Source organism: Salvelinus fontinalis, chromosome 13 (assembly GCF_029448725.1).
Source record: "Salvelinus fontinalis isolate EN_2023a chromosome 13, ASM2944872v1, whole genome shotgun sequence".
In the NCBI taxonomy this organism is placed as follows: Eukaryota; Metazoa; Chordata; class Actinopteri; order Salmoniformes; family Salmonidae; genus Salvelinus; species Salvelinus fontinalis.
Window position 1 is genome coordinate 24,217,194 of NC_074677.1, and position 12,690 is coordinate 24,229,883.

The window sequence follows — 12,690 nt, forward strand, 5'->3', positions numbered from 1 at the left end:
AATGATTAGCACACAGCTCAGACACCCATGTATACCCTACAAGACATGCCACGAGGTCTCTTCACAGTCCCCAAGTCCAGAACAGACTATGGGAGGCACACAGTACTACATAGAGCCATGACTACATGGAACTCTATTCCACATCAGGTGACTGATGCAAGCAGTAGAATCAGATTTAAAAAAAACAGATACAAATGCACCTTATAGAACAGTGGGACTGTGAAGCAACAAACATAGGCACAGACACATACATACACACACATGATAACATATGCACTACACACACACGTACACATGGATTTTATGTTATAGATATGTGGTAGTGGAGTACGGGCCTAAGGGCACACACTTAGTGTGTTGTGAAATCTGTTATGAATGTATTGTAATGTTTTTAAAATTGTAAAACAGCTTTAATTTTGCCGGACCCCAGGAAGAGTGCAGCAGCTAATAGGGATCCATAATAAATACAAATTCAAATACTCTACACTTGCTTGTTATGTCAGATAAACTGAAATTAAGCAAACTATTAGAATTTTTGCAACCAGAAAATGGCAGAGCAATTTCTGCATAGTGCACCTTTAAGCAGTGCTTATGTCACCCTTTAAGAAACACTGGTTTATGTTTTTATTTTACCTTTATTTAACTAGGCAAGTCAAGAACAAATTCTTATTTTCAATGACGGCCTAGGAACAGTGGGTTAACTGCCTTGTTCAGGGGCAGAATGACAGATTTTTACCTTGTCAGCTCGGGGATTTGAACTTGCAACCTTTCGGTTACTAGTCCAACGCTCCAACCACTAGCCTACGCTGCCTCCCAAAATGTAACATTTGACATTTATGAATCCTTTATAGAGCATGACATATGGGTTATATGATTCATGACCCATTTATGTAGTGCCTAGGAAGCCTTTATGAATGCTTGATGAAGCTTTTATAAGTTGCACTTTGTTTAAAGCAAGACCACAAAGAACAAGAAACGGATGACTCTCACATTCCATTCCTGAAGTCCACATATAATGTATAGCTCCACATCGAATCATACTCTCTAATTTATTATTCAATACATTGTACTATGTTGCCCTATAATTTAAACCAAAAGGTTATCACATGTCCGTCTTCTCCTCAGGCCCTGAATGACAGCACTGTGTAAGTCTTCTTCTCCAAGCCTATATTGCTCAGCATGGCCTAATGGATGACAAATTAAAGGCTGTTGTTAATTTTCCATGGCACGCACAGCTGTGGCTATCAGTTATTCAAAGTGATAAAACTGTGTCCATCCACAGTTTAATTTTTTTATCGTTGTTTGTCTTTATACACACTGTCGCTCTCTCTCCGTTTTCACTCGCCCGCTCTTTCTCTCTCTCTCTCTTTTTCTCTCTTTCTCTCTCTCTCTGCCTTGCTACTACAGTACAGTAGGACGAGGTGAAGCAGCAGGTATCATTTAAATGTATGATGTCGACATCAAATTACTTATTTCATTTCATGCCTGGCCAAGCATCCTATAGCTACACATCAGAATTTGTTTTGCTTCACTCGTTCTCTCCGTGTCTTTGTCAACAACTGGCTTCACCTTCCAACTGACAGTTTTAATTATGGACCATATCTGATAGCAGCACCTCTGTAGATTCACCACTAGAATCAAAGTAAAATGGGGTCTGCCAGATTGCATAACAGGCCTTTACAGAGCCTTAGAGCCTTTCTAGCACCAGTCTGCTCTCCTTACATATCCAAGCCAGCACAGAGATGGATCTCTCACCCTGTGTGCCAGGCCATCATTGTAAATAAGAATTTGATCTCTATTGACTGGTTAAATAAAGGTTGAATAAATAAATGAAATACATTTACATTTAGATTCTAAAGAACTGAGACTGAGGAACAAGACACTGGGTAAATAGGATGTCCTTATTCTAGTACTAAACCTCTGTGTGTACAGTATATCGTTACAACACTAACTGTAACTGTACTGTACAGCCCTGTTCACCAGAAGGAGCCTGGCGGACAGCCAATGACAACACCAGGCTGGAGATCTTCTTATTGGCGAAGGGCCAATGCAAATTACATTACGTTTTTATCAGTCCACAGCATCAGCAGAACTTACCTGTTGGCTGTGATATGCAGCACACAATGTATCTTAATCAGACTCTTCTTGAGTTTGAGTAACTTAAACTTACCTTGTCAAACCTCATGTAATCTTCACAAAAGACACAAATCAACCCAAAGATCACCTTTAAAGCAGCAATCAGCAGTAGAAACATGTTTGAGGCTAAATGTTGACATTGTCTGTTTTGGGATTCAAAAATAAATCACCTGAACATGTTTTTTAGCCAACAAAATTATTTTGAATGTCAAAATCAGTGTGATATTTAAAGCCTCAGACAATACTGTACGATCCAACTTTCAAAATGAGACATTGGCTAGCTAACAGTCAACTGACACGCTAGCTAACTAGCGGTTTAGCTTGCTAGCTTACCCACAAACAAATTTTGAAACACATTAACTTGTCAAACTTTTAAATGAGTAGCAAGCAAGCTACAAGTTATGCCAAATAACAGACATAATGTCTTCTACAGTAGCACTTGTGTTGCAAAATGCTAACAGTGTCGCGCGGAAAACAAACAGCAAACTTCAGGGTGGATTTTCTCTGAAGAGCTGATCAGGGAAATCTCTGTTGTAACTAACTCTACTGCGCTACTACTCTACTGCGCTCAAATTTGAGAGTTGATACACAAGTTATCCTTAGTTAAGCTCAGAATCTCCTGTTTTCAACCATATATAAAGCTCGAAACGTTTGTTGGGGTCAATCCGACTGATAATGATGGAGCAAGTCACATCTACTTTGTTTCCAATCATTGGAGTAAAACACGCTTATATTTTGAGTTCTGATGGGGTATGACAGTTGAACTAAGCTCATGAGGCGTTTAAGTTATATTGTGTGTAGACATACAGTTAGTGTCACGTCTTGTTTGTGTGCTTATTTGTTTGTTTACTTACGTCACTCAGCCTATCTCTGGAGCTGCTTCCGACAAAAGGCTTGGACCCTCCGCTCACGCTCTCGCTGTCGCTGTCCTTGCAGTTGTTCTGGCCTGGCTTCAGCTGAAAGACAACAAACACACACAGTCAGACACACGTTAACATGCTGAAAATGTTGCGACAGGGCTTTGGTTCTAAGCTTTACATAGATGATATTGGCTGAGGAGACTGAGCTGGGAATCCCTATCCAACAGACAGAAAAACATTTTTTCATGAATCTGTGCGTGTTGGCAGCAAGCGCTGTGGTGTATGTGTAAATCTGTCATGTTTATAGGCCTCTTGAGCCAGCAGCAGTCACTCCAGCCTGCCAATGACAGACAAGACAGCCAGCATATGATCTCACACTGTGAAATCCCTATCAACCTTTCAGAGAAGAGAAGAACAGAAACAAAAGCCTTCAAAAATCTTCAAAAGCCGTATTCCCTTCCAACAAACAGACAGCCCCATACAGAGACTACAGGGGCTCAGCAGGTGTCACTTTCCAGACACTGTCAGACTCACTAAGACACAGAAACTAAAAAGCAAGAGAGCAAAGAGTAGGAGGAAGATGTGCGATCCAAGAACATCTGAGCCCTCCAGAAGTCTGAAGATAACAATGTGGGACTCTTGGGAGCCCACGGGCCATTGTGGTCCAAGTCCGCAATTCATATCCTCTGAAGCTTCCTCACAATACTCCTTCCTTCCAGACCCAGAAGACCAGACCAAAACCAGACCAGACCGGCCAGCCTTGCCAAACCTTTGCCAAACCTTGCATGCTTAATTTCAAAGTACAGAAAAAACCTGATTTATGGGGCCTTTGTGTAAACAGGTGTAATGCCACATAATAGAAAAAGCAGAGTATGACAGGACGGACAGCACGCAGAGGGATTGTATTCTCTAAGAGGGACTGTTCTCTTTCTTTCTCTCTCTTTCTTTCTCTCTCTCTCTTTCTGACTGAACTATACAGGTCGCTTTTGATACAAGGATTTATTATACATCCTCATTCCGGCCATCAAATTTTATTGAAATGGCACAGGGTAGGGGGAATGTCTTAAGAGCCCTTGAATTAAATGTATAATTAAAATGAAAATGTTCCCTTCTCTGTAGCCATTAGCAGTGTGAAAGGAATCCTTTCCTTGGGAGAATACAGTGGTGGGTGAAAGACTGTGAGCCAGGCTGAGTGCTGAGAGTGATAAGAGAGAGCCAGAGCACTGGGGGATGCCAGATGGGCCTAAAGGGGGAGAGGAGATAAGAGAGCGAGGCCACACAAGACAACAGTGCTGGAGGGAACACAAGGACATAGAGACACACACACACAGAGCTTCAAACATAGGGGCTCCGGCATGTGTGATAGCACTAATTACCTCCAACACACTTCCCCTCCACATTTTCCCTCCTTTTTTTCTTGTTAAAGGCCAATTCCTCTGATGGGAGTTTGCATATTTTCAGAGAGAGGGGGAAGTAATATCCTGGGCATACACACTGGCACAGTAATAGAGCCCTGAAGTAAGGGCATGGAAAGATGGGAGCGATGGCACTGTGCACTGTTTATGCCCTAGTCTGCAGGTCGTTCATCAAAACATGTTGACCTATAATATAATATTCTTTAACCAACCTGGGTCCTTGCTGGCAGCACTGTGCATTTCTCTCTCAAGGAGAGAGTAGTTAGTAAAAGATACGATTATTACGATTATTTTGTTGAAATATAATGTGATCTCTGAGAAATGAAGCTAATTGATTGCATGCAAAATTTGCCATTTTAATTTATATGATTAAGATAACATTCAATAAATATAGTCCCCATCCGATCTGGACCAAACGTCTTCCTTCCAATGAGTAAGACACGATGGAATCCCACCAAAAAATCTGAAGCCACCCACGGACTTTCCACATCTAATGCCAATCCCACCCCAACAACTACAGTAGTATACAGTAAAAGTTCTCTGTTTGACAAGTAGTGTGAAAGTACCAGGTTTTGACCAGTAGATGCCGTTGTTCCTGCTATAGAGCCACACTCTTTTATCAATTTTGCTGGTTTCTTGTGTTTATTAAATAGATCACAACATTTCCTTTGTAACTTTAGGTAAAAAAAACAATAGATTAGGCATATAATGAAAATAAATTGTGTGGTCCTCATAATTCAAGCCAATCCATAGCGCATGAAATGATGGGATAGCTCTAAGGGGTGGCAGGTAGCCTAGCGGTTAAAGCGTTGAGCCAGTAACCGAAAGGGTCACTGGTTTGAATATCTGAGCCGACAGGGTGAAAAATATGCCGATGTGCCCTTGAGCAAGGGACTAAACCCTAATTCCCTTCAGGGGCTCTTCAGACTCTGTAAAACAACACATTTCACTGCACCTAACCAGGGTATGTGACAAAAACATATTTTCTTTCTTTCTTTTTTTTAAGGGCTTGTCTGCATTACCTTTTCTCTTAGAATAAACTCTGACACATTGGACAAGAATTCTGTCACAGTATGTTGGAGTAAAATAGATTTTGATTAATCTAACAGTTAAAGTATCATCAAAATGACTGATGTCCGGAAGTGAAACTAACTAACTATATATTCTATGAAATCAAAATCTTGATGAAATTGACCTCAGAAAACGTGTAAAGAACAATCACCCAATAAAGCCAATTCAATAAGCCTAAATCATCTTTCAGATGTATTACATGGCCAGGCAGGCACCAGCTATTAAACAGTGATAAGCAAAATGTCTCCCTCGACTTGTTGTTCCCTTTCAAGCCTGCTTAAATGACTTCTGAGAATGAATCTTCTTTCCGAGGTGCAGATCATGCCCGCTCCGTGGCGTGATGGACTCATCCTTTAACGGTGTGGTTAATAGACATGCTAAACGAAGGGAAGGTGGTCACAATAAATCCGCTGAGCTGAGAATTAATGACCTCCCAGTACAGATATATCTGAGGGATAAACTAGTCTGTATGTGTGTAGAGACTAGTAGTCCCTTCAGTTGGACACTCATCCCAGTAGCAGCAAGCAGTGGCTCATCATCATGGCCTAGGTCTTCTCATTACTCTGGCCAGTTATTTCACATTTTATCACTTCATTGCCTTTTTACAGTTTCTTCTATTGCAGTGAACACACCATGGCTGCTTTCCAGAACATCTAGTACAGAGATGATAGGTGCAGTCAGAAAGGGTGGGGGTACTGTGTGTGTGCTTGTGTATGCATGCGTTTTCCTTCGTGCACGTGTGTGTGCATGTACTTGCAGCGTGCATGTGTGATCTGTACATGCCTGTTCTGTTGTTCCGTGCTCATGTAATAATAATATAAACATAGTAATTAAGAGGCAGGTTGAAACATACTGTAAGGTTCTGCTTTTCTTTTCATAGTCAACATTGTGTTCTTTTTCTTTGTGTTCTGGAACGTAGCCCTGTCTTTCATTTTGTTCATTGTTTTCACCTGTGTTCGTTTCTCACCTGGTCTCATCAGCTCCCTATTTAGTTCAGTTCTTTCTGTTTGTTTGGTTGTGAGGTATTGTTTGTTTTTGAGTGACTACCTGTGTTTAACCATTGCCTGCCTGCAACCACGATTCCTGCCTTCTGTGAAGGCTTAAATAACTTCTGCCGCGCTCTGCGTGTGAATCTACACCTTTTTCTCCCAGAGTATTCATTACACATACGGATGCATTGGTTTAATGACCTTCTCATCCACACAGCGTGGGAAAAGATTCACCCTGCAGGAACATGGCTAACAAACAGATGGTTTTAATATTCCAGAGGCTAATTTCACAACAATTAAAAACACAGCAAGACATTAGCATCTAATGAAACATTTAGTGCATCTTAAGTGCATCTGCTATTAATTCCAACACAATAAGGTCTTGTTTTCCCTCAATCTGTTTTGTGTTGTAACATTCCCCCCTCCTTCCCCTCCTGAATTGATTGAAGTATAGAATTAACAAGTGTTTCCAGTCAGCGTGATTGTTTGGCAGAGAGCAACCTAAATAAAACCTACACACTATCATAGTTGTATCCATGCCTCTATATCTCCAATGTGATAGTAACAAAATGATATATACTCCCCCAAATTCAAAACTAAATAGAAACCTCCATTCTGTAGTTTGGAACTGCTTGGTATGACACATACCAAGAGTATATCTACCATAACTGGTAACGTTATCACTTATGTTACAAGGGCCAAAAGGGAATGGATGAATTTGTTTCAAATTGTGTGAAAAGTGCAAGGGGCCAGCCAACTTCACCAGGAAAATGAACAGCATATCATACGGGATGTCTGTAATGTTCTTCACTGCGCTGTGCAAACCCAGATCCACACGGAGCTGTGGTGTTAAGCAATTTCCAGGTATTACATCTCTTAGAATGCACAGAAAGTTGGAGCTCTGATACCTTCCATATTTGGATGTAATTTCACTCACCCTGAACTAAACAACTAAACCTCTACGACACTGTTACCTCAATGGCCATACAAATGCCCAAGCTAACTGTTATGGAGTACTGCCTCACAAAAGGACATGGCTGCCACTTACAATACAGATAGCCTAGTTTATAAAAGAAGCCTCAATCAATAGAAGACTAACTTAAACGGAATGCTTTTTATTTCTGTATTGCTAGTATGGGCGGCTGAGCTGAGGAAGTGCTATTCATCTATCCAAACATGACCTGAACAATACCAATTTTTCTACTTGAGAATTTTCAAGGGAAGACATATCTCCCTTAAGATGCTGCTTGCACATTAGAATGGAGGTTGAAAAACAGCCTTTGAAGGTTTTTACGGGATTATTGTCAACATGTGTAGTCAATTATTTCCTCTACCCACTTACTGAAAAGTGCTTTGCCAGTGCTGCGGACAAATTTTACAACCATATTGACTTATTCCCAAGGGCTCCACTAGCAAATAAATGCAATCAAACAGAAAAGTGGGCCCTGCTTAATGTGTGTAACCACACAGGCATTTTTGACAGAGCTGTACACAACCCACCCCCTACCCACACCCCTCAATCCGCCACACCAAAAAAATTGAAAGCTGGGCCCGGCTTTCTATGCTAGCTCCTGTGGGATTCCGTTGCTATCAGCTCCTGGTTTCCCTTAGTTACGCACAACAGCAGCTGCGGAACTCAGCGGTAATAAAACCTGGAACAATTTAAGGGCTTTTATTGTTCTTCTGCGTTCGGCTTTCAGCATAGCTAACCTGTCCACTCAGTATTCCTCCCACCAGGCCAGCAATGAAAGAGGATCTCATTTACCTAAAAGCGCTTATACATTTTTAATTTGCTTTAACACGTAAATTAACAAGTTCCTCATTCAGTACGTTTTATGGCTGCTTGCTACTGAGGGAGTACCATGAAAGTTTTATAGATAATCCACTAGCTAGCACGGGCTGCTTATAATAAACACTCTATTTCCTGCTGCACTGTCAAATCCCTTTGGTTTCCAGTGACTACGCTTTGAATGTCTCCTTTATGTTACCTTCAGAGGTCTATATATAACGGATTTAAACAAATCAAATCAAATGCATGTATAAAGCCCTTTTTACATCAGCAGATGTCACAAAGTTCTTATACAGAACCCCCAAAAAACCTGAAAGGCTGGAGGCTGCACAACTCAGCAGTTAACATAAGAAACTGGAGGAGTTTTTAGCCTACTGCACACACAGATTACTGTATAGCTCGAGGACAAACCAATGACAAGACATTACATTACATTTTTCAAGATTCCCTAATGGTGAGCATGAAAAGATTTCCCTTTAAACTATTCATGGAACAAAAGGCATGCCAAATGCCTAGGATATGTTTATATTCTGAATAGTAAAAACATATCATAATGATATTCATAGCAATAATCCCTGTCTAAGCATAGGGGGATGAGAGACTACATTTCCCATCAGCCCCGTGGTGAGGCCCAGCCCCATAGCGTGTCACCTTTGGACTGGCAGCAGACAGCAGCAGTTGGAAACAGTCGGGCACGGTTAACCCACAACGCGTTTCTTCCGAGGAGAACGTAATGTGAAAGTGGGACACGGGCCGTCAGGGCCTGTAAAGCACTGGTTCAGCTTCCTCTGTCATCGTTCCGACAGCAGCTGTGTGGCAGAGCGTAACTGGCGGTAACCAGCGTGGCCCGGGCCTGACCCTGTGTTTGGCTCTGAGGCCTGAGCGCTCTAACCACCCCAGACAGGCGCCCTCCATCCTCCCACCTCCTCCCCACGTCCGCAGCCACCCACAGTCACAGCCTGTCACTGGGCATCAGGGTTCACTGGGGTCCCACTGCCCTTATTTGTTTAGTGTTTAGTTGGTCTGTGTGTGGTATAGAGGTCATGGGAAGACACAGTTAAAATACATAATTCAGTGTCTCTTTTAGAAGCATTAGACAGCAGAAGCATTGTCTTTATGTCCCAATACAGTACGTCCCCATGTTCCAATTGACATACAGTGAGTTCCAAAAGTATTGGGACAGTGACACATTTGTTGTTTTGGTACAATGACTATGAGGTTAAAGTGCAGACTGTCAGCTTATATTTGAGGGTATTTTCATCCATATTGGGTGAACCGTTTAGAAATTAAAGCACTTTTTGTACATAATGTAGTCCCTCCATTTTAGTATTGGGACAAATTCACATATACAGTGCATTCCAAAGTAATCAAACTCATTGACTTTTTCCACATTTTGTTACGTTACAGCCTTATTCAAAAATGTATTAAGAAAACAATTAACCCTTATCAATCTACACACAATACCCCATAATAACAAAGCAAAACAGGTTGGTAGACATTTTTGCACATGCATTTAAGTATTCAGACTCTTTACTCAGTACGTTGTTGAAACACCTTTGGCAGCGATTACTGCCTCGAGTCTTCTTGTGTATGGACGCTACAAGCTTGGCACGCCTGTACTTGGGGAGTTTCTCCCATTCCTCTCTGCAGATCCTCTCAAGCTCTGTCAGGTTGAATGGGGAGCGTTGCTGCACAGCTTTTCAGGTCTCTCCAGAGATGTTCGATCAGGTTCAAGTCCGGGCTCTGGCTTGCCTGGGTCACTCAAGGACATTCAGAGACTTGTCCCGAAGCCACTCCTGCGTTGTCTTTGCTATGTGCTTAGGGACATTGTCCTGTTGGAAAATGAACCTTCACCCCAGTCTGAGGTCCTGAGCACTCTGGAGCAGGTTTTCATCAAGGATCTCTCTATACTTTGCTACGTTCATCTTTGCCTCGATCATGACTAGTCTCCCAGTCCCTGCCGCTGAAAAACATCCCCATAGCATGATGCTGTCAACCCCATGCCTCACCGTAGGTTTGGTGTCAAGTTTCCTCCAGACGTGACATTTGGCATTCAGGCCAAAGAGTTGCTGCAGAGATGGTTGTCCTTCTGGAAGGTTCCCCCATCTCCACAGTAGAACTTTAGAGCTCTGTAAGAGCTCTGTCAGAGTGACCATCTGGGTTCTTGGTCACCTCCCTGATCGAGGCCCTTCTCCCTCGATTGATAAGTTTGGCCAGGCAGCCAGTTCTAGGAAGAGTCTTTGTGGTTCCAAACTTCTTCTTCTTCCATTTACAGTAAGAATGATGGAGGCCACTGTGTTCTTGGGGACCTTCAATGCTGCAGAAATGTTTTGGTACCCTTCCCCAGATCTGTGCCTCGACCCAATCATGTCTCGGAACTCTACGGACAATTTCTTCGACCTAATGGCTTGGTTTTTGCTCTGACATTCACTGTCAACTGTGGGACCTTATATAAACATGTGGGTGCCTTTCCAAATCATGTCCAATCAATAGAATTTACCACAGGTAGACTCCAATCAAGTTGTAGAAACATCTCAAGGATGATCAATGAAACAGGATGCACCTGAGCTAAATTTCGAGTCTAATAGCAAAGGGTCTGAATACTTATGTAAATAAATTATTTCTGTTCTTTATTTTAATACATTTACAAAAATACAAAATAAACTGTTTTCACTTTGTCATTATGGGGTATTGTGTGTAGATTGCTGAGAAAAAAAGTATATTTAATCAATTTCCGAATAAGGCTGTAACGTAACAAAATGTGGAAAAAGTCAAGGAGTCTGAATACTTCCGAAGGCACCGCATGTGTATTAAAGTAGTCAAAAGTTGAGTATTTAGTCCCATATTTCTAGCACGCAATGTTTACATCAAGCTTGTGACTCTACAAACTTGTTGGATGCATTTGCTGTTTGTTTTGCTCGTGTTTCAGATTATTTTGTGCCCAATAGAAATTCATGGTAAATCATGTATTCTAATTTTGTAGACACTTTTATGGTAAATAAGAATAGAATATGTTTCTAAAGACTTCTACATTAATGTGGATGATTATCCATGATTATGGATAGTCCTGAATGAATCATGAATAATGATGAGTGAGAAAGTTACAGACTCACAAATATCATACCCCCAAAACATGCTAACCTCTCACCATTACAATAACAGGGGAAGTTAGCATTTTAGGGGTATGATATTTGTGCTTCTGTAACTTTCTCACTCATCATTATTCACTATGGGACCAAATACTAAACTTTTGACTACTTTAATTCACATATCAGAGAATTTCTCCCACTACTTTTGGTCGCCTAAAATTGGGGGGACTATGTAGAAACAATGGTGTAATTTCTAAACGGTTCACCGGATATGGCTAAAAATAACATCAAATTTAAGCTGACAGTCTAACTTTAACCTCATAGTCATTGTATAATTAAAAATCCAAAGTGCTGGAGTACAGAGCCAGAACAGCAACAACAACAATTCACTGTCCCAATACTTTGGGAGCTCACTGCATTTGAGCTTGATGGAATATTTAGCCCCCCAATGCCTCTGCTCTGGCTGTGACATCAATGGCAACGTCGCCTAGCTGTCACTATAGCTAGGGACTCGGCAGAACAGAAACAGCAGTTTTCATCAGTGTCTCACATTTCTGTGGGGTGCGGCGTGATTGCCATGGAAACGCTCCATTTCACTCTTATACCTCTTTGCCGTTATCATGCTCAAGTGGATGCCGTGACCTCTGGCGACCTAGTCAGACATTATTGTAATGGTGGCAGGAAGATCCACAGGCCTAATGCACCCTGAGGACAGGCTTAGCCCACAGAGCACAATCACAGTCACTCTGTGGTGGAATGTGATGGTTCACAGCAAAGCAATGGTGCCACAGCACACTACAGAGCTGGGGGGGGGGGGGGGGGTTGAAGGTGTGTGGTGGGGGTGGGTACACTTGAGGCTGCATTTATACACAGACATAAATCTGTGACGACATTACAGACAAATCAATATGCTTTTAACATCCATCCTCTCTGCAGCTGCAACGCAATCACCTTTTTCCCTCTTTGTACAAATGACCATATAATGCTGTAGTCAGCTGCACTGAGTTATGGGGACAATTACCAGATGTAATAATGAACTGAGTGGTGCGAGGTGCTGGAAGGATGGAGAGGTTGTAGGAGGAGAATAAGAGCAGCGGGAGACCTCCACTCTTTCAGATCACATCAGAATACCTTGTTATAGGACCCCATGTGGCAACGAAATACCTCCTCTACCCATCGCCCCCCTTACCGTTTTAAACACCTCCATCTCCCCTGCCCACCCTGTCCACAGCAGAATCCCCCTAGGCTCTAATGGAGGAAGGAGAGAGAGAGAGAGAGAGAGAGAGAGAGAGAGAGAGAGAGAGAGAGAGAGAGAGAGAGAGAGAGAGAGAGAGAGAGAGA

At 42.0% G+C, this 12,690-nt stretch overlaps 1 protein-coding gene across 7 annotated transcripts in view; it reads right to left on the reverse strand.

Moving 5' to 3' along the window:
• LOC129868293 (autism susceptibility gene 2 protein-like) overlaps window positions 1-12,690 on the reverse strand; it is a 560,243-nt gene that overhangs the window by 313,981 nt on the left and 233,572 nt on the right. For all 7 annotated transcript variants that reach the window (XM_055942132.1, XM_055942136.1, XM_055942135.1 and 4 more), the window contains one exon: window positions 2,991-3,092. In XM_055942132.1, the coding sequence (XP_055798107.1) occupies window positions 2,991-3,092 (102 nt within the window). The remainder of the gene's footprint in view (window positions 1-2,990; window positions 3,093-12,690) is intronic.